At 42.4% G+C, this 20,028-nt stretch overlaps 1 protein-coding gene across 1 annotated transcript; it reads right to left on the bottom strand.

The window, feature by feature from the left end:
* Positions 1 to 4,620: 4,620 nt before the first annotated feature.
* Positions 4,621 to 16,126, bottom strand: RHOD (ras homolog family member D). Its single transcript, XM_079985756.1, has 5 exons — positions 15,769 to 16,126; positions 14,309 to 14,396; positions 7,354 to 7,463; positions 6,608 to 6,742; positions 4,621 to 5,056 (listed from the first exon to the last, which is right to left on the bottom strand). Exons 1-5 carry the CDS (start codon positions 15,913 to 15,915, stop codon positions 4,889 to 4,891), a joined length of 648 nt encoding a protein of 215 aa, XP_079841882.1. The 5' UTR covers positions 15,916 to 16,126; the 3' UTR covers positions 4,621 to 4,888.
* Positions 16,127 to 20,028: the final 3,902 nt, after the last annotated feature.

Below are 20,028 nucleotides of genomic sequence, written 5' to 3'. Positions count from 1 at the left end.
CCCCCCCCCCCCCGTTTCCCAGAGTTTTTTTAGGAAGGATGACACTGCCGTTGGGGCTGGAGGAGGCAGGCAGCAGCTGGAGGGCGGCTCCTCTGGCAGGGAACTGGTGGAGGCTGGATGTGGTGTGTCCTAGCTCAACTGGCTGCTTCGTGCCATGGTGGCCACGGCAGATGGAGGCTCCGGGCGCAGTGCTGCTTCGACGCAGCATGGCGGAGGCAGGCAAGGGCGGCGAGCTGATGCCGGGACGCGCTGCGTCCAGCCTCCGCCTCTTCCCTGGCACCCTCCAGAACTTGGTGCCCTGGCGCCCTGCACCACTAGCCTCTATGGGTAAGACGCCCCTGCAGGCACGCTTTTTTAATCCATGGGACTAATTAATGACTCCTGTGCTGTTTGGACCGGATGGGGCTTGGATGCACTGTTTTGTGATGACTGCAGTCCTACCTAGGTGGGCAGGGCCCAGAAGGTGGTTTTGGGGGACACCTGTTTGGCATGGGGTGCTATCAATAATATGCAGGAGACACTCAGGCCTATCTCTCTTTTCTATGTCATTCTAGAGATGCTGTGGAAACCAATGTCTGAGCATGGTGAGGTGCTGTTGGTCAACAGGGAAATCAGTGCAAGGTTACACGTGCAGCAGATGGAGTTGCAAAGTATTCACACTGAATGACATTTGCAGTTTGAATGTGCCCCTGTATTGTACACTCCTGGACTGTTGGGCGTGGGCTGTGGCCAGCACTACTTTTGCCCAGTTTAAGTGAGTGTGCCAACTATGCTCTTTCCTGCAAAAAAGCAGGCTTCACCACTGTGACTTATAGAGCCATAGAATCACAGAATTCCAGAGTTGGAAGGGACCCCGAGAGTCATCTAGTCCAACCCCCTGCAAGGCAGGAATTCTGCCCACAACTGCCCACTAACCTTCTGGTTAACAGCCAGACACACTGACTCATTGCGCCTCATGTCGTGATCATATTCAGATTAGATTAATGCAATGTGCTTTAGGTGGGGCTGCCCCTGAAAAGTGTTTGAAACTTCAGTTGGTGCAAAATGATGCAGCCAGAGTGTTGCCTGGGGTTTGCTTTTGGGAACATATTAATCTGTTTTTTGTTGAATCTGCACTGGGTTCCAATAGTAGATTAGTATCCATAAAGTCCTAAGTGGTTTGGAACCAGGATATATATTAAAGATGGCGGAGCTCTGTCCTTTTCTGCATCTGCCCAACCTATTAGCTTCAGAAGCATAACAAACAGAGAAAAGAGTTAAATACTTTTATTTAATTTAAAAATCAGGGATAGAAGTTAATTTAAAATGCACCTTATATGACATGCCCTTCTTCCAAGGAGCTCAGGATGTCCTGCTTGGGGGCTATCCCGTTTTATTTTCAGATAAATCCTATGAAATAGCCTCATTTGACAGATTATGATTTGTCCTATGTCATCCAAAGAGCGTTGTGCCTAACTGAAGATTTGAACTGAGATCTTTTCCATTTCATTGATGTCTATAGCCTCCAACTCAGTGGTATTCCGTCCTCTCTCCCCTGGGTTTGTGTGTGTGTGTGGCTATGGGTGGTTATTGTGATGAGTTTGTCTTATGACTGGAGGCTTTGCATGGCTGCCTCATCACATGATTTCAGCTGCCATGCAATGAGCTTTGACTTATTTCCACCTCAAGGTCATATTGTTGGAATGTGCTGTCCAGTACAATAGCTGTTTCCAAAGTTCTAGCCCTAGATGCTATGGATTTTTCTGTTAAATTTATATTCAACTCTTACCCAGCCCCAATCCAGTGCGTACCATTGAACAAATGTTGGGCTGAAAGCATATAAACATCCTTCTCCATTCTTCAATCATTCTGGAGCCCAGAATGTTCTCCAAAGTAGTGACTCTTGGAATGGCATACAAAAGCTGAACAGGTTAAATCTGTAATGATACACTGGGCAAAGGATTTGGAGCACAACATTCAGACTGGGAATGGTTATGGAAAACGGATTTGAAATTCATGGGATGTTTTACGCTAAAAGAAAATTACATGAAAATGATGTACCGGTGGTATTTGACTCCTAGTAAGCTAGCAAAAATGTATGGTACCTGCTGGAAATGTAAAGAAAAAGAAGTTACATTTTATCATCTGCGGTGGTCATGCAAAGTTATAAAGACTTTCTGGGAAATGATATATAATGAATTGAAAAAAAAATGTTTAAAATAACTTTTGTAAACTAACCAGAAGACTTTTTATTAGGAATAGTAGGTACCGACATCCCAAAGGAACAGAAATGACACAGATGCTATTAGCCCAGAGATGGAATAAGACAAAGCCCCTACCAGAGAGGAATGGCAAATCAAGCTGAAATGGCAAACTGATCGGAATGCTCAGGGACAAATAAGAATAAGAATAAGAATAAGAATAAGAATAATTTATACCCAGCCCTTCCCAGTTCCAAAACTGGGCTCAGGGTGGCTAACAACAAATTTAAAACACTTAATTGTAAAAGTAGCATAAAATACAGTATAAAAACATTAATAACAATAAAATTCAAAATTCAGAAATCAATTTAGGGGAAATAAGTATTAGATAATCCCCAGGGCAAAAACAAAGTAGTGTACAAAAACAAAGTAGTGACTTTAAAAAACAGTAACCCAGAACAGACACACTTTTTGGTCAATATCTAGTGAAACCTTATAAGTAGCAGAGAAAACCTGTTCTTTGGGTGACTTGGAATACTATCACTCATTGTGGCCAGGTGCTTGTAGTTGTTGCCAGCTACTCTGTCTGAGGATTATAGATCCCTAAATTGACTAAAGGCAAAATCAGGTCCCAGAAAGGATGAAAACAAATGTGTGAAATTAACAACCTCTACTGCAGCTTCTCAGGAAACATAATTTTCTGGAAAGGACAGTGTTGACAATCAACAACATGGAAGACATAAGCACTTGGGTGGATATAGTGGACAACAAATTTAGAAGGTGGGAGCCAGTGTGGTGCAGTGGTTAAGAGCGGTTCGTAATCTGTGGAATCGGGTTCACATCTCCGCTCCTCCACATGCAGCTGCTGGGTGACCTTGGGCTAGTCACACTTCTTTGAAGTCTCTCAGCCCTGCTTACCTCACAGAGTGTTTGTTGTCGGGGAGGAAGGGAAAGGAGAACGTTAGCCGCTTTGAGACTCATTCGGGTAGTGATAAAGCGGGGATATCAAATCCAAACTCTTCTTCTTCTTTTAAGGTTTGGTGTAACCAGAAGCTGGTTGCAGCCTGCTTGCTACCTGTGGCATGCCAGGCACTTGACAACTCCTCCATTTGCAATCTTAGGCAGACAGCAAAAACAGGAGGCTTATTGAGTGGCTGGTAGGCTGCATTTGGCTGGTGGGGTTTACATATTTTAGGCCTGGTATAAACACAAATGGAATATGTGGAGGGAGGTCTTTACCTGATTCTCATGACATTTAGATCCAGAAGCTAAGACCATCTACTAATCTTCTCCACTTAAGCCAGCTGCTAAAAGCAAGCAGATATCGAGTCACTAGATCTTGGAGGCTTGATTTTAAGCTGGTACATTCTGGTGCCCCTAAGGTTTGGGGGGCCCTGGGCAAGAAGGTCATTTGGGGCCCCTTAAAGGAATGAAAGCAAGTCAGGCATAAAATTTCACTTGATTCTTTACATGAAACTGCAATGGAAATACAATTGTATCGTAATACATTCATTGTGGCCAATTTTTAATACAACTGGAGTGGAGAATATTATGAGTTTGTGGATGCTAGACATCTCTAATTTGCTGGGTCTAGTAGCTGTTAGAATTTAATTAAAGCTAGGGTGTTAAAACTAGATGCCAGACATGTATGAAGTTGTGTACGAGATACTTCTAATTCCCCTAGAATTAGCAAGTGTCCAAAGCTAATTAAGCCAGGCTATTCTCCTGTGTTGAGGTGGTAGCACGGTGGATGAGCCATTAATACAACAAAGGATCAAAAGGTGCTTGGTGTGAGATGGCAAATGAGTGGGACCTTTCCCCCAACAGATAAAGCCAAAGCTTGGGAGTAGCAGTGTTGGGAGTTATGTGACCAGGAGAAGTGAAGTAGCAGGCAGGGCATGATGTCTGATGTCTGTTTGGATCCAAGGCTGCACCTATAGGAGAAGCAATACCCACTTGGAGTGTTAATGCTGTGAACCCCTCCATCGTAGGCTCAGTTTGCATATATGTATAAATATACTATATATCATAAAGACACCACAGTCTCTTATGTGCCTTGTTCCCAAAATGAAACATGGATCCTGGACAAAGCACCTGGAACCGCTGGAATTTTGCACAGCTCAGAGATTGGGGTGGTGTGCAACATTGGTGTCAGAAGTCGGGATTCGTGTTTTCTGGAAGAGGGCCCCTGAGTGAGGTATGCCTGAATCAAAATGGAGGGAGACTGTGTGCAAGAATACATTATCTAATACTACACTGTAAATACACAGATACAAGTCATAAACAAAAAGAAACAAATTGTTATGTTGAGGAAACCCTAAAAATCTAAAAAAATCTAAAAGCTTATTATATAATATCATGGTATTATATAAGGAGGAACATATGGTATAGTCAGATCACTGATAAATAATGGTATAATGGTTGATCACTTAAAAGTAGATTCTCTAGTACCCTGTTTAATGAAATTAGCTGTTTTGAGCCTCCTTGGAAGCAAAGTCCTCAATCAATCCACTGTAATTGCAGCCTCTCCCAAGTTTATGTTCAACTGAAATCCTGCTGAGAATGACTGACCATGAAGGAGGCAAGCAGGATTTTGTACAAGACTTAGGGGCTCCCTAAAGTGTGGGGTGCTGGGCAGTTGCCAAACACCCCACCAAGCCTCCACTGTGGTTCCATCCATCTGCTGACGTGTTGATCTACTCTGGCTATCAGGAAAGAAGGCAAGTCCTTTTGGGTTTGTGCCTGCGTTTCTTCTTCTTCATGGTACTCAAGGCTGCTCTGGAAGCCTCTGTGAATATGTCGATGATGTTCTCATGGAAACGAGCTGAGCACTCAAGGTAGGCAACTGCATGGAGATTCCGGGCCAAAGTCTCTCCCTATAAAGGTGTGTGTGGAGGGGGAGAGAAGAGAATAAGAGAATGTCATCAGCACCATCATCATAAATTTATATTTATACCCCAGCCACTCTGGGTGGCTCCCAACAGATGATGATGATGATGATGATGATGATGATGATTACTACTACTACTACTACTACTACTGCTATGATAAAACATCAAACATTAAAAACTTCCCTAAATAGGGCTGCCTTCAGATGTCTTCTAAAAGTCAGATAGTTGCTTTTCCCCTTGACATCTGATGGGAGAGGGTTCCACGGGGCAGGTGTCACTACCCAGAAGGCCCTCTGCCTGGTTCCCTGTAGCTTCACTTCTTGCAGTGAAGGAACTGCCAGAAGACCCTCAGAGCTGGACCTCAGTGTCTGGGCTGAACAATGCGGATAGAGATGCTCCTTCAGGTATACTGGGCCGAGGCCATTTAGGGCTTTAAAGGTCAGCACCAACACTTTGAATTGTACGTCATAGATCTTGTTACAGATAGGTAGCCGTGTTGGTCTGCCTTAGGTAAAGGTAAAGGTACCCCTGCCCGTACGGGCCAGTCTTGACAGACTCTGGGGTTGTGCGCCCATCTCACTTAAGAGGCCAGGGGCCAGCGCTGTCCGGAGACACTTCCGGGTCACGTGGCCAGCGTGACATCGCTGCTCTGGCCAGAGCCAGAGCCAGAGCCGCACACGGAAATGCCGTTTACCTTCCCGCTAGTAAGCGGTCCCTATTTATCTACTTGCACCCGAGGGTGCTTTCGAACTGCTAGGTTGGCAGGCGCTGGGACCGAACGACGGGAGCGCACCCCGCCGCAGGGATTCGAACCGCCAACCTTTCGATCGGTAAGCCCTAGGCGCTGAGGCTTTTACCCACAGCGCCACCTGCGTCCCTTAATGTTGGTCTGCCATAGTCAAAACAAAATAAAAAAATTCCTTCCAGTAGCACCTTAAAGACCAACTAAGTTAGTTCTTGGTATGAGCTTTTCGTGTGTATCTGAAGAAGTGTGCATGCACACGAAAGCTCATACCAAGAACTAACTTAGTTGGTCTTTAAGGTGCTACTGGAAGGAATTTTTTTATTTTGTTTTGGTCATAGATCTTGTTAGGGAAAGGGAGGAGAGCGAAGACCCTACCAAAAGGAAAATAAGGGGTGGTCCATGACATTTTACTTCCTGAAACAAAATCCACACTGAATCCCAGAGTAAGAAATTTTCTGCCCTTTTGTGACAAGACAAAAGCTGGTGCCTGGATTTGACCATCTCAGTGGTGGGGCTGCTCCTGCTCAATAAACTTCTATTAGGAAGAAATTCCTTTGCATTGCAAACACATACTTTAACTAATATTTGATTGCAACTCTTCATTACCAGCACCTGGCAAGGATGGGGCTCTGGCAAGAATGACCATGTGGGCAGAAGTAAAAACAACAACATGTCTGCTGTGTCCCAGAGACATGTCTGTGGGATTCATATTGTTTAGTGTGGAAGTCCATCGGTGCTGACTCTTGCCCGTGTGAGGCTGGTGCAGAGGAGCTATCTGCTGATTGTATTACCTTCTGATATGTGATGGGCTCTAGATGGTCCTGATGCAACCTCCTTAGCAGAATCTTGTCCTTTCTTAGGTCTGTCTTGCATCCAACAAGAAGGAGTGGAATCCCTCTGCAGAAATGGTTCACTTCAGGGTACCACTAAAAGGGGACACACACACACACACACACACACACACACACACACACAGAGTAAGTAAGTAACATGGTGGTGAGGGGCTGGATCCTGATATATAAATGAGCAGAGAAATTAATAGAGGTTTTCCTGAAGAACCACAACTTAAAATGTTTAGTTTGTTCACTATATTAACGAAAATGAATTGTTTCCTTAAATAAGGCACCCACATCTGCTAAATGATGCCTTTCCTATTTACTACTTCCCCTCTTTCAATGCTTCAGGAATGCTGTAGTGACCTTCTCTGGTAATGTGTGTGTGTGTGCATGCCAACTTGGCATACCAATTTGATTATACCACACACACAGAGGAAATTTGTGTGCTTAATCGAAGCTAGGGTACAACTGGACGCCATTTTGAATCAAGATGGTGGACTGGAGTTTTCAAGACGACACTGATTTTTTTTGGTATCTTAAAATTCCTGAGCAATGTTGGGTGCAAATCTGCAGATTATATCTACATCTATCTATCATATCACATTATTCTTATATCACCTATTCCATAGACTCCAGAGGCAGCTATTCTTACCGAGTTCATAGATAGCCTTGACTTAGTTACTGCATAGCCTTTTTTTTACCTTTGTGAGAATGTTGTTGAAGCTGGCAGGGCTGGTGACATCATAGCACATGATAACTGCATGAGCCCCATTATAGGAGAGGGGGCGGAGCCTGTCGTAATCGTCCTGCCCTAGGTGGAGTGGAGACAAAGTTGTACACATTGCTTTCACCTCTATAGCACAATATGCAAATGCTCCTTGCCGAGGACAAATGCTTTTTAATAAATATCCCCCTTTCATGTTGCATTTCACTGTCCAAAATATTAACAACTATGTTGGTGTAATTTTTATTTTTTTTTTGGGGGGGGGGAAATGGGTGAAATTGCACTAAATGCTTGGGCCGTGTTCTGAACTGCACATCCTCTATGACTGGGTTCTGCATAGAGAAGGAGCCAGGTGGTTAGAAACGGTCCAAGGATAAATGCCTAAAGCACAACTCGCCCACCATCCCTTTCTCTAAGGAACATGTGTATGTGCAGTGGGGTGGTGTTGGTGGTATAAAGCCAAGACTGCTTTTGCTAGTGTGAGGTGTTCACTGCTCAGTGCAAAGCATCAATGTCGTGAAACTGAAGGTTACATGCTATAGCATAGTGAGCTAGCATGGCAAAGTGCTAGTGGATCTCTCTGTCAATTTGTATCTTTGAAATGTTTATTTCTAAGACCAGAATAATTGTATTTTATAGTAGAGTAGTTCATGATGTACCAGCATCAGTTAACGTAGCTAGCGTGTTTATGCTTGTCTTGTGCCATGAGACAATAAACGCTTTATACAGTGGTACCTCAGGTTACATATGCTTCAGGTTACATACGCTTCAGGTTATAGACTCTGCTAACCCAGAAATAGTGCTTCAGGTTAAGAACTTTGCTTCAGGATTAGAAAAGAAATCGTGCTCCGGTGCCGCGACGGCAGCAGGAGGCCCCATTAGCTAAAATGGTGCTTCAGGTTAAGAACAGTTTCAGGTTAAGTACAGACCTCTGGAAGGAATTAAGTACTTAACCTGAGGTGCCACTGTACTTTGAACTGAACTGAGTGAGAAAGGAGTTGGCTCTCCAGTGAATTATGTCCAAGAACTAAATTAATAGAAATAAGACCGAAAGTTATATCAGATCACAGTCCGATAGAGCTAGAACTAGAAAGTCTAGAGACAAGATCTTTCAGATGGAGACTTAAAGACTATCTTTTAGATGACCAGAAAATTGTCGAAAATGCAAAGAAAAAACTGTCGGATTACTTTGCAGATAATTGTGACAAAGGAACAAAGATTAATGTAGTCTGGGACGCAAGTAAGGCGGTAATAAGAGGATACTTTATCCAACAGAATGCAATTAAAAATAGGAATAGAGAAAAAAATAAAGAGGAAATTCTAAAACAGATAATGGTAAATGAGCAAAAACTATCCCAAAAACCTAACTGCCAGAAGGCAAAAGAAAGAATAAAAATGCTACAAGCTCAGTTTGCTACTATAATAAATAGAGAAGTGGAGTGGAATATCAAAAAACTGAGACAAAAAAATTTCGAATTCTCAAACAAACCAGGCAAATGGCTTGCCTGGCAGATTAAAAAAAGAAAGGAACAAGGTACAATAGACAAAATAATAGTGGAGGGGGAAGAAAGAACTGATCCCAAAGAAATTAGGAGTGAGTTTGCCAATTATTATAGAAGTCTGTATAAGGATAAAGAGAGAATCGGTATAAGGAGAATAGAAAGATTTTTGAAGGAGAAAAAGGTGCAGAAAATCTCGGTAGAGGATAAACAAAGATTGAATATACCAATAGGTAATGAGGAGATAGAAGAAACAATCAATGACTTAAAGAGGGGTAAAGCACCAGGTCCTGATGGGTTTACGGCCGGTTATTACAAAGAGATGAAATCTATTTTAGTGGGACCTTTGAAGGAGACTATGAATAACATCTTAAAGAAAGGAGAAATTCCTGGGACATGGAAAGAAGCATATATTGCGTTAATCCCCAAACAAGATGCAGACCTAACCCAGGTTAAAAATTATAGACCAATTTCACTGCTAAACACAGACTACAAAATATTTGCAGGAATCCTAGCAAGAAGGCTGAAAAAGTTGTTATCAGAAATTATTCATAAGGATCAGATGGGATTCCTGCCAGGGCGGCAGATGAGAAATAACACAAGAAGCATAATCAATATGCTAGAATATTTATCTGTTAGAATTGACAAACAAGTTATTATGATGTTTGTGGATGCCGAGAAGGCATTCGATAAGGTGATTTGGGATTTTATGCTGAAAATTCTAGAATACATGGATGTTGGCAATGACTTCTTTAATGGAGTAAAAGCGATATATACCGAACAGAAGGCTAAATTGATTATAAATAGCATGGCGACGGAAGAGATAAAGATACAGAAGGGTACAAGACAGGGTTGTCCACTCTCCCCGCTACTGTTTATAATAGTTTTAGAAGTACTCTTGAATTCAATAAGGCAAAATGGGAAAATAAATGGAGTAACATTAGGACAGAACGTGTATAAGACCAAAGCCTTTGCGGACGATGTAGTAATAATGACAGAAGAACCAATAACAGCAATAGAAGAAATATTAAAGGAAATAGAAGAATTTGGAGAAATAGCAGGCTTTAAACTAAATAAGACAAAAACGAAAATGATAGCTAAAAATGTGGACTCAAAAACAATAGAAATCATCCAACAGCACACACAGATAGAGATAGTTAAAAAAGTCAAATATCTTGGTATCTGGTTAACATCAAAAAACATAGACTTATTCAAAAATAATTACGAGCCGATGTGGAAGGACATAAGGAAAGATCTGGAAAAATGGGGAGGGCTGAAACTGTTATTCTGGGGAAGGATTAATACAATTAAGATGAATGTTTTACCAAGACTTATGTTTCTATTTCAAACTATCCCTATAATTAAGGGGAGCCGAATCTTTAGAGATTGGCAACGAATACTCTCAAGATACATATGGCAGGGCAAAAAACCTAGAATTCAGTTTAAATTACTGACAGACATAAAGGAAAGGGGGGGTTTTGCCCTGCCAGATTTGAAGTTATACTACGAGGCCTCATGCCTTTGTTGGATAAAGGACTGGGTAAAGTTGGTGAATACGGAGCTACTCGATTTAGAGGGCTTCAATAATAGATTCGGCTGGCATGCCTATTTATGGAAGAACAAGAGGAAAGTACATAAGGGATTTGAAAATCATATTTTTAGAGGCCCGTTAATTGAGGTATGGGAAAAACACAAGAATTTGTTAGAGCCGAAAACACCACATTGGCTATCACCTCTCGAAGTAATGAGTATAAAGGCTATTAATATGAGAAGCAACTGGGCTACATATAGCCAATTGCTAACTAAGGTTGATGGGAAATGGAAGATAAAGCCGTACGATCAAGTAAAGGAGTATGTCTATGATTGGCTACACCATATCCAGGTAAATCAGATGTTTAGTAAAGACTTTAAAGAAAGAGGATATGCAGATAAAGATTCTAAATTTCAAACGGAGATAATAAATAATGAAGTAAAAATCATATCTAAGATGTATAGGATGCTGTTGGATTGGAATCTAGGTGATGAAGAAGTTAAATCAGTGATGATCCGTTGGGCAAGGGATGTAGGCCACTGCATACAATTTGAAGATTGGGAAGAGCTTTGGAGAGAGGGACTAAATTTTACAGCGTGTACAATGATAAAGGAAAATGTCATGAAGATGTTTTATAGGTGGTATTTAACACCGATAAAATTATCAAAAATGTATAAGACGGATAAGAAGTGCTGGAAGTGTAAAAAAGAGGAGGGCTCCTTCTACCATATGTGGTGGGAGTGTGGAAGAGTGAAACAATTTTGGGAGAATATATATATTGAAATAAAGAAAATTCTAAAATACACGTTTAGAAAGAAACCAGAAATCTTCCTGTTAGGGATGTTAAGGCAAGAGATTAAAAAAGAAGATCATAGAATAGTATATTATGCAGTGGCAGCAGCAAGGGTAGTGCTAGCCCAAAAGTGGAAACAGCAGGTAATACCAACGGTGGAGGAGTGGAGATTTAAACTGCTGGACTACGCAGAGCTGGATAAATTAACAGGGAAAATTAGGTATGTAAGAGACCAAGTGTTTATCAAGGATTGGGGAAAGTATGTGGATTACCTGGAATGTATTAGTGAGGGACAAACAAAGCTAAAGGGATTCAGAGACGCACTGTGAAAGACAAAGATTTATTGTTTAAAGCAAATAGGAGATAGAGATAAGTTTAACGACAATAATAAGTAGAGAAACGTGTGAATTTGATTACTGCTTCGAAAGATTTATGGACAAGCTGAAGGAAGTCTCGAAAGGGATGTATATGTAAGAATGTCAATGGGCAAATCAAAGTTTATGTATTTTTATTTATTTATTTCTTTTCTTTTTGTAAATCTCTTTTTTTTTACTTTTTGTATACTGACTTTTTTTTATATATATATATGTGTGTGTTAGTTTTTTACTTTTTTGTGTGGAATTAATTAATAAAAAGAATGATGAAAAAAAAAAAAAAAAGAGAAAGGAGTTGTCTTAACCGGGAACTCTGGACATGGCCGTCTACTGGAAAGCAGGAAGACTCTGAATGTTGTGCTGGAAGAATCTGCTGGAGCTGCGCATACTGTGCCGATCACACTAGTCAAAGTGTGGTGTTGTATCAACAACAGATGGTTGGACCCGAGTCTAACAGGTTATTGGCCAACTGGCTTCTACAAGTCCATCAGGCTAGACCTTTTTTAATCAGAGGATTTCAATTCAGCCTTTCTACTGCAAGATTGCATGGTTAGAATGGAGACAAGTTCCTACTGAAAATGAAATTTTAAACGGAATGTTTGAGCCATTAACATCTGATTAATTTATACTTAAGCAAGCCAAAAATGCCACCACTTGCATTTCCTTAGGGAAATATTGCTGCATTGCATTCTAACTTGTTAATCTTATCATCCTTATCACTTAAAATATACCTTCATAATAAGAACATGTGCCTGAGGGCAGGGAGTGGAGTGAGGGAGGCTTTCCCTTTTGTCTTCCCTCAGAAACCTGTCTCAGATAACCCACTTAAGCACTATCGGGACCCTGCTTGGCAACTCTGGAAATTCAGAAATTTTAAAATACGACTTCTAACAGAACAGATTTCCAGTATTCACAGGAAAGTTCTCTTCCTCTTATTGGGGCTGTGTACGCACTATACTTTTAAAGCACAGCCGAAGCACATTCTTTCTTTCAAAAAGTTTCAGCCGCTGTAGTTTACCCCTCGCAGAACTACAATTTCCAGCAGCTCTAAACCAACTACAATACCTAGAATTCTTTGCGGTGTGTGTGTGTGGGGGGGGGGGAATGTGCTTTCAATTAACAGGAGAGGTATTGTGTGTGCAAATTTGGTTGGGCTGCCACCTACTGGAAGGAAACATTTTAGTCACAAACCAGGATCCAGACATATATACAGTATCGGCATATTCAGGTTGTGCAGTTACACCTGATTGGGAGCTCTTGCTCAAGAAACCAACTTCTCCAAAAGATTGACATTTTTGCAAGAAGAAAAGTGATCAGAAAATGCACTGGAAAGTGGGGGTGGATGGGGTGGTGACACCTGCTTTGATGCAATGTTATTTAACCTCCCTACAAAGGAATCAGAACTGGTTGGCATCCATCTACCTCAGGAGATAATGGAGGGTTGAAGGCTCCTTAAATAGCCAAGGTCATCTAACCTCCCTGCAACAAATCAGGAAAATGCTCAGTAAGTTTTCCAGGAAGCTGTACCATGAAAATATGGACTTTTGGAAGTAAGTAAATAAATAAGCCCTCCAAATATTAAGATATGTTTTATTTACATGTTTAAGTTCAACTTCTGTTCTTTCTACTTTACATTAAAAAATAGAGAATTTCTTTTGAAGAAATATTCCGCATACTGTATTCTTTAACCAAAGTTTTCATCCTTATTTTCCCAATGCAGTTTCGGGCCATGAGGCTATTTCCACCTAAGTGAGTAATATTTACTACCTGTGTGACATTTTGGGGAAGGGGGTTCCACCCAAGCATTTTAAAATCTATTGATATGGCTTCTTTGAACAAAATTTCTGTCAGGGAGGTTGTAGCATCTGTAACATCCCACTAAAGTTAATTTAGGTTTAGTTTGTTTGATGTATGTATTGCAATACAAACAACCAAATTGTATTGTTGTATGTTATGTTCACTCTATGTTATGTTCATGTTTAATGTGTATTGGGAGGTGGGGGGTTGTCTTATGTTGTAAATAAAATTCCAATAAAAATTTAAAATATTAAAAAATGATGTATGTAGTGCTTCATACAACCAAAAGGAGTCTCATCAGCAACACAGAAAATGTAGCGTATGATCATGAAAAATAATGCAAATATACTGAAAGCAGGGATTTTCCTGCTGACTGGTGCTCCTATTAAAGCCCTGGTCAATCACTGGAACAGCCAAATGGCTTGGGCTGTTGACACAAGTGCTTCACAGAGCTCGCTTGGCTCCTTGGTATGCTCCTAAGTAGGGGTCAGGGCTTATGCCCTAAGCCCTGCCTGCCCCTGCCCCCCTGGCTAGCCCGTGGTAAGGAATGCACTATTGTAAAAAGCACATTTTGATATAATTGTATAGTTTTTATTTTTTATTTTTAAAAAAGCCAGACAGTATCTGCTGTTAAGCAATTGGTGAATCTGCAAAGATTGCTCCGAAGTAACCGCTAGGCTAAGATGGCCTATATAATTGTATAGTTGACATAGTGTAATCAATTGTGCTTATGAAAGTGCAGCCCTGCTTTCCAACCAACAGATCTCAGTGGCCACAATGAATATGCAGAAATCTGTGTCACACCTAGCTTTCGTCTGGTTGATGATGCCTCTAGACTTGACAGCACACCCATTCTCACCATAATATGACCTGATAATATGTCACCTTCCAATGTGATTGTCCGTAACACTCCCTTTCAGCTACCCTGATGCACATACCTGCTGTATCCCAGAGACTGATATTCACTTGCTTGTCGTTGATGTGGAAGGGGGCTGAATATTTCTCAAATACTGTTGGGATGTAAACCTAGAAGAAGAGGAAGGTGAGAAAGAGATGTTTTTGCCTTGTCTGTGAGAAAGGACCGTTTTGTATTCTATTTCCATTTCAACATTTTTTCTTCAAGATACTATCGTGCTTCCCTTTCCTCAACATTTTGCTCAAATGAGCCTTTGCTCAATGTCAGGAGCAGATGGCCTGGTGGGGCACTGCCACTCACCTGACCTCTGGCCAGCCACATTGTTGCTGCTCACTGGGAGGTGCAGGGGTGAGCCTGGTGCAGTGCAAATGCGCTGGCAGGAGCACGAGATTGTCTCTGCTTCTGTGTTTGCACCACACTGACCTCACCCCTCCCTTTCTACTTCCCAGTAAGCAGCATGAAAAGTCTGGTGGTGAGGTGAGCACAGCCACCCCACCCCATCCCACGCCACCATCTGCTACTGTTCCATGTACTGTGTTTGCTGCCAGGTGGGCTTACCTTTTGAGAACACCAGAGGTGACTGCTCCATTAGGAAGAATGTCGCAGTGACCCATCACCCTCAGTCTGCTTTCAGTCAGTTCCCACCTGTTTCCCACCTGTGCAAAGAGGAGGATGGGGGCAGAACTAGAATCACTCGAGTCTCCCTGTCCTTGATTCTGGCTCCTGCCTCCCACTCTACCACCCCTAGTGGGCACCACTGGAGAATGCACACCAGACAAATTCTTCTTTTGTATAGCAACAGTATTGGCAACTAAATAAATGGGTTTTTTTGTGAAAGGAAGTTTGGTGACACTGACCAGTAGTACTCTTAGTCACAGCTTGAGTTTTCCCTACTGAACTTGTTCCAGAGAAGTACCAAGGGTCCCATTACCCACGACTCCAAGGAGATGGTGAGAGAAGTTTGCTTGCCTTGTTTTTGTTGGTAGAATTTACCATGTTAGATCAGGGTTGGGGAAACTCAGGCCTGAGACCAAAGTTGACACCCCCAGCCTCTCTATCTGCCCCTTAGGACTCTTCCCAGGCCATATATAAATGTATAAAGCTAATAAATTTAATTAATTAAACATGCCCTTTCCCCAGACCCCACCCTGTCACAGTCTGCGGACCAACGCCGGCTCCCTTGACCTGAAAGTAAGATGAGCACCACAACTCCATAGTCACCTTTGACTGGACTTAACCATCCAGGGGACCTTTACCTTACCTAGAATGGAATGTAACCCTTGAGTTGAAAAAGGTTTTCCCACCACCCCTATCTTAGAGGTTCACAGAACGATAACCTCAGGACAGTAAAAACAGCAGCAACCCAAACCCACTTTGAAGGTTGGACAGAATGCATGGTCAGTTTGCCTTGGACAGGATATAGTATGGCAAATCACAAGCATATTATTGGTGGTAGCAATTCTGTGGATAGACAGGGCTTACCTTGGGGAAGTCTCCTTTTGCAAAGACCATGAGCAGCGATGTCTTTCCGCAGCCTCCATCTCCTACGACAACGACTTTGATCTCAGGGATTCCTGGAGTCTCCCGGTTGGCACTTAACTGGTCTGGAGTCTCTAAGCCTCTTTGCATCTCTACCAGCCCCCAGGGCTCTACAAAGGGATATCTTTTGCAATGATCCAAGGAAATGGCAGATGAGATAACTTCTTTTCTCCGTCAGTTGTATAACAGGGCTCTTCCACGCCGAGATCTGCAGGTTGACTCTTTTCTTTGCTGTAGATTTAAATATCAAGGCTCACAGCACAAGGTCAGTGGGAGAGTGGCCAAGGGTGAATGTGGAACAGCAGGTGTGGCTGGAATGTGAAAGGATTGGTTGGCAGAGGGTGGAGATTGTAAACAGGGACACTTTCCCAGAAGCATCCACCCTCAGGGTGATGACAAATAGAATGGAAGATAGGGAAATTCACATATCGGCAAAGTGCTTTTCAAACAGTTCACAAAGCAAGGAAGATGGGGGCATCACCCATGTATCGATTAAACACTGTTAAATCCTGTTCATGCCCATATCTTACATACATTCAGGACTACACATGTGCACAGGTGTAGCACACAATGGTATACTCAACAAAATCCACAGAGGAACAGAAGTGATCTAGATAAAAGCACACACTTTGTGTAGTTGTGCACCATCACATTTGATCCTTGTTCTGATGCCAGTGTAAAAATGTATGCATACTCTGTTATGGATGCACAAACACAGCAAACAGTGCATGTGCAAATTTATATACAGACACATGTGCCACCTGCATAGAGTTAATTGAATATTCAAACTTAAATCTTCACCAGCACTTTGAGGCCACATAAGTCTTTTTATCTGCTATAAAATTGAGGGAGCATCTGGTTGCTTTCTGTTCCCCTAGGAGGGAACTTACGTTGGCAGGCTGGGCAGCAGTTAAATACACAGGCGAGACCTATGAAGGAGTCTACGGAAATGGTAGTGTGTCCATTTTCAAAGAGCTCATTCCTCTGTATGATGAAGACTGTGGCCAGAGAAGATTGGCTTCTGTTTTATACCTGCTCACTTGACTACTACTTTGAGTTGAATATGAATGAACTGCTTTGTTCAAATTAATGGGCCATTAACCATTCACCTCCCATGCTCTTTATTGCTCTCAAGCAGTGTTTTCTTTCTCTCTAAGCACAGAGGTTCTGATCCTCCAACCTCTTCCCTTGAAGAAATGGAATAAAATAATGCTCTGTTTAAAAGTCACAGCCAGTGGGTGATCACCAACTAAGTCATATTCAGATTAAGGTAAAGGTAAAGATAAAGGGACCCCTGATCATTAGGTCCAGTCTAAGTGCATATTCAGAATATTCAGAATATGCACTAAGTGCATATTCAGAGTAGACCCACTTAAATCCATGCATGTCAGTTCCTTCAGCCTGTTGATTTTAGTGGCGCTCTTCTGACTGGGAGTAGCACAGAATATCACCAGGGTTTCAGAGGGAAGGAGGACTTCAAAAGAAAAGGCCATCAGTCAGATTGCACCCTACTTTCCGTCCATAAGAAGCTTTACAGAGGTAAAGCTTTGTAAATTGACACCTGTCTATGAACACAATTACTTCATTCACCGATGAAATAAGGGTTGCTGAATGTGGGCTTCTATAGCAGGGGTCAGCAAACTTACTGCGCCTCAGGCCGGTGTCTCCAGCGCTGATCATGCGGCGGGCTGGAGGGTGGGGGAGCGCGTGCCCATACATGTGCACACACGCTATTTACGGTGCACTTCCGGGTTGGAGGCACACCGGAAATAACGCTTGCACATGCACAAATAATGCTTGTGCATGCACACAAGCTATTTCTGGTGCTCCTCCGACCCGGAAGTGGGCAGCCATTCAGCGCAGTGCCGGTAATAGCAGGCGGCAGCGGGTGGCGGGGGTCGCTGCGGGCCAGATAAACGAGTCCCTTGGGCCTTATCCAGCCCGCAGACCTTAGTTTGGGGACCCCTGTTCTATAGCTTTATAAAAGGTAAAGGTAAAGGTACCCCTGCCCGTATGGGCCAGTCTTGACAGACTCTGGGGTTGTGCGCCCATCTCACTTAAGAGGCCAGGGGCCAGCGCTGTCCGGAGACACTTCCAGGTCACGTGGCCAGCGTGACATCGCTGCTCTGGCCAGAGCCAGAGCCAGAGCCGCACACGGAAACGCCGTTTACCTTCCCGCTGGTAAGCGGTCCCTATTTATCTACTTGCACCCGGAGGTGCTTTCGAACTGCTAGGTTGGCAGGCGCTGGGACCGAGCAGCGGGAGCGCACCCCGCCGCAGGGATTCAAACCGCCGACCTTTCGATCGGCAAGCCCTAGGCGCTGAGGCTTTAACCCACAGCGCAGCTTTATAGGTGCATGGAAATAGTTGTGTCTGGTGAAATTTTGTCTTTGCTGCAATTCTTACAACCATAGGTATTCTTTGAAGAATAGAACAACAAGAGAGACATTTTTACTGACCCTTGAACACCAGCTTAAGTGCACAGAAATGCAGCTGAGGAAGCTCCCTCCATTCATATCCATGGCAGATATACCTTCACTTGCTATGTTGCTGTGTGTCAGACTGTTAAGTGTGCACGCAAAGTGGGGGGGGGGGGGAGGAATTAAAGTAACAGCATGGTACTCCTAAGGGGTGGGCAAAATAGGCTCATGACCACAGCACATCCACTTGATATACATTTGAACCCCCTCCCCTTTGATTAGGTTTGCCACACCTTTTCCAGCATAGCCAACGGTCAGGGATGGATGGTCTGCTCAGAAACCATCTTTCTTATGCAGTTATGTATTCACTGGGAGGACAGATTATTCAGAATCAAGAAGGGTTGCTATACTGGGGCAGAGAGATGTTGCACTTCCCTTTGAGATAGCAGGAGATCCTGCCGATGGAGCTTCTCTTGCCTTGATCCTATACCAGTTTTTTTGTCCACCCTCCTCCCTTGCCTTAAGTGGGACAGAAGAGGAATGCAGCTTATAGGAGAGGAATATGATCGAGGGGAACAATGGTGAACCTGGACAATCTTGCAGCCTCTAGCCTTTGAAACAGCAACACAATATCTCCTGGTTGCAACTTGCCAAGCATACAATCGATTCATACCAACAGTTCCTTTATAGTCTCCCAAAACAATCAGGACAACCAAAGTCCAAGGTAGAATGTGCAGTGACTCACACTGGCTCAGTGTAACTTAGCTGATACTAAGACTATGAGTCCCGCACACCCACCACTTATTGAACGGCAAGACCAATATTTCCTCTCTACTCATCAGCTTCAGAATGGGGAGAATACTAAGCTGCTCTTCAGAGTGGCAAATGAAACCTTCAGTTGAATGGCTGCGCACTCTGGAGACATTGAGGCAACACAGTCCTAAAAAGTTTTACTCATAGCTCCCAACTGAGCTGAAGATCCTTAAGAGATTCTTTCTCTGGGATGTTGCTGCCATCATGTGGTCATAAAATTCCTTGTGCTTTTTGTTATCTTGTTATCTAAAGCCCATAAGTTAAACCAAATGATGTTGAAAGGGCTAGTCATTTTTTGTTTTTGTTTTCTATAATATTTATTAAATTTTAGTTTAACAATCAAATACATAGATAATAACACAATCTTTTCCAATTCCACATTTCATATTCATCTTTGGACTTCCTCACAACCCTTGTTCCTGCTTTCTAAACTCATAAATTTTACCAGCAAATTATTAACTTGGTTTAATTCATATAATATAATTTTCCAATATTAATATCTCAAATTTCGGGATTTAACATACTCTTATTGAAACTTAATCATAAAATGTTACTTATCCAAAATTTATCTTTTCGTCTTCCAATTAAATTTAAATTTATATTCTTTATAACTAGTTTGTTGAAGCCATGTTTTTGCTAATCTTACATCTTTCTTAACATTCATACAATTTACAATATTTTTGTAGATAGTCCTTAAATTTCTTCCAGTCTTCCTCCACCAGTTCTTCTCCCAGGTCTCGGATTCTGCCAGTCATCTCCGCCAATTCCATATAGTCTATCAGTTGCATCTGCCATTCTTCCAGTGTGGGTAATTCTTGAGTTTTCCAGCTTTTAGCGATGAGTATCCTTGCTGCTGTTGTAGCATACATAAAAAAGATTCGATCCTTCTTTTGCACGCTCTGATCAACAATGCCTAAGAGAAAGGCCTCTGGTTTCTTAAGGAAGGTATATTTTTTCAGTTCATTATAAA

This window comes from Podarcis cretensis, assembly GCF_951804945.1.
Source record: "Podarcis cretensis genome assembly, chromosome: 1".
Taxonomy (NCBI): domain Eukaryota; kingdom Metazoa; phylum Chordata; class Lepidosauria; order Squamata; family Lacertidae; genus Podarcis; species Podarcis cretensis.
This window is presented reverse-complemented; position numbering and strand designations above follow the sequence as displayed.